This window comes from Rhinichthys klamathensis, unplaced genomic scaffold, assembly GCF_029890125.1.
Source record: "Rhinichthys klamathensis goyatoka isolate OS25496 unplaced genomic scaffold, OSU_Roscu_1.1 h1tg000220l_1, whole genome shotgun sequence".
Lineage (NCBI taxonomy): Eukaryota > Metazoa > Chordata > Actinopteri > Cypriniformes > Leuciscidae > Rhinichthys > Rhinichthys klamathensis.
In genome coordinates this window covers 1,540,001-1,542,521 of record NW_026606744.1, presented here as the reverse complement: position 1 = coordinate 1,542,521, position 2,521 = coordinate 1,540,001, and the positions used below count along the sequence as shown (strand labels likewise).

General features: G+C 39.2%; 1 protein-coding gene across 2 annotated transcripts in view; it reads right to left on the bottom strand.

Moving 5' to 3' along the window:
• Positions 1-817: 817 nt before the first annotated feature.
• Positions 818-2,521, bottom strand: part of stac (SH3 and cysteine rich domain) — a 30,941-nt gene continuing 29,237 nt past the window's right edge. For both annotated transcript variants that reach the window (XM_056264348.1, XM_056264349.1), the window contains 3 exons: positions 2,001-2,052; positions 1,346-1,483; positions 818-1,259 (listed from right to left, as the gene is read on the bottom strand). In XM_056264348.1, the coding sequence (XP_056120323.1) occupies positions 1,161-1,259; positions 1,346-1,483; positions 2,001-2,052 (289 nt within the window). In that variant the 3' untranslated portion in view covers positions 818-1,160. The remainder of the gene's footprint in view (positions 1,260-1,345; positions 1,484-2,000; positions 2,053-2,521) is intronic.

The window sequence follows — 2,521 nt, the reverse complement described above, 5'->3', positions numbered from 1 at the left end:
ATCTCTTTTGAAATGAAAGAAGTAATGCGCTGTGTCCTGTCCGTTTAATCCCTTAAGACATAACTGGCTGTGTTTACGTTAATTTTGCTCAAGTAGCCTACATTAAACCACTACACGTATCCGCACGGCCGCATGCGCGAGCAGTCTCACGACACAAACAAAGCGCGCGTCAGCATTCGAAATTGAAAGCAGCGTGAGGTTCAAATTTTAAATATATAAGTCCACTGCATTCCAAACCACATAAATGATGACTTCGTAGAGCATTTGTAAGGAAAATACCGACGGGCGAGACAGCACACACACTTCAAGTGTAACATCAAAGAAAGCGCGCGTCTCTCACAGCGTATCCTGTGCAATGAAGCCTGTGAATGTCCTTGTAATTCGCTTCAACCTTTCCGAACTTTATGAAAGATTATTTTACGGAAGGTTCGAGTGGTGTATGTGTGTGAGGAATTGTAAGCAAGCAGAATACGGGTGTTTCTAAAGTAAACTCAACGTCATCGCACATCTGGTTAAAAACTAAGCTCAGAATCGATTCTGGAATTCTCAGAATCGATCCAGAATCGTTGGAGAGAGAATCGCGATGCATCGATGGATCGATTTTTTCTCCCACCCCTACAAATTGATAAGTTTAATTATATCAAGTGCTGTGAGAAAAGGCTATAAATCTCCACCTCCAACATCCTCACACGCAATATAGCCTACTAGCCGAGACTCCTTCTTTATGAGTACAGATGTGACGAAATGACGCAAAGACATGCTCGAATCTCCCGCGGAAATCCACCAGTACCACTGCAATTAAACACATTATTACAAGCTTACCGCTTTGAATCGAGCTAAGGCAAGCAGAAAGTTTTGAACACTGGCTGGTTATGTATTTTCTCAAATATGTATTTTGGATAATTTTTTACCCAAAAAAAGCTACGGACTGCAGCTTTAATGAAATGAAATGTATGCATTTTTAGGTGTCCAAATACTCTTTGGAGTCAGTGTACATTCTTCCTTTGTCACTGAGTAAGACAGGGGTTAGAACAGGGCTGTTGTGATCCCTCCTGAGAGCCCGGCAGTGTCTGCTCCTCCTACAGGTGTGGCACGAGTTGTTGCCCTGGAAAGTCTCTTTTTCTTCAACCAAAACCATTTCTTTTCTCTGTTCTTTCATTTCATATATTCTCCAGGACGTCACAGGGCACAAATCCTCTCTTCTTTCCACTGGCTACTCTGATGAAGCCATTGTGTTCATCCTCACTGCTGACACAAATCTGAAAGTGCAGCATTATTAAGCTGCTTGTGGTGGGAATCCAAGTTAGAAATGATCAGACTACAGCAATTGCTTAAATGTACTCACTTGTCCCTCTTTCAGGGTAATCTGCCCTTGTTCCTTACAGCCAATAAAGGTTCGGTGACATCTGAACACCCTGTCGCCTGCCCTCACCTGATGTGCAAAGGATGCCGGGAAAAAACCTATTCTATCTTCAATCACACCCTGGAATTATTAGTAAGATACACAAGAACAAAAAAAATGAACTCACAAAAATGTATGTTAAAATATGCTATTGAATAAAGTAATAATTTTGACATAAAAACAAATTTTGTTCTGTTGGTCACAAAGCGGCACACATGTAGCGTAAAATTTATATAGACCCCTTCACATTTTTTTAATGGTACTTTGGTGTCTTTTTCTGAAACTTGAAAGTCAATTTGTAATTGCATGGATAAGGGCATTGAAAAAAGTTTTCTTAATTTCTTCTGTTTGACTAATCACTAAGAATTTCCGTGTATTAAATTTTGAAATACTTAAAAAAATCATGTTTGCCATGTATTGGTGGTGAACTGCATTACACATAGCACTATACTTACACTTTAATTGCACTTTTTGTAATTTACTTTTTGTGAGCATCTTTTAAATCATCAAGTTGCAGAATGATGCAGAATGTCGCATAAAAGAGAGAATCAATTTTTAACCATGAGAGTGGAAGTCTGCAAATCTGTCATGATTTTACCTTCCACCAGTCATCATTGGAATCATCTGCCAGGATTATTCGATCTCCAGGTCTGCAGGGAGACAGGAACACATTAGGACAAATTAGTACATTACATCCCCTTTCAATAGTACGAAATGATTTTTGGAATTAAGTTTGGATTGAAAGCTTTGATGATGCAAAATATTTGGCGATAGCCTCATTCCATTACACGAGGCCAGAATGAAACTGCACATGCAAAGAGATCTAAAGTCAACAGTCATTTGCAGCCTCAGCTTCCCGGTGAGGTTCTGAGAATCAGACCTGAACCAAAGGATATGAAAGTGCTACTGTGTGAATGATTGTAAAGAGAAATGTGTGCAATCAGAATCAGTCTGAGCAGGGACAATAACACAGAGGTCACAATCAAAGTGCCAAACCAAGCTGTTCAAACTTTGTCAATTTAACATCAGGTTTAGGTTAATGAACTTTTAATGTTTATACAGTTTTTATGTTTATAGTGCTCTATGGACAGGAATATAGCACACATGTAGAGTAAAACT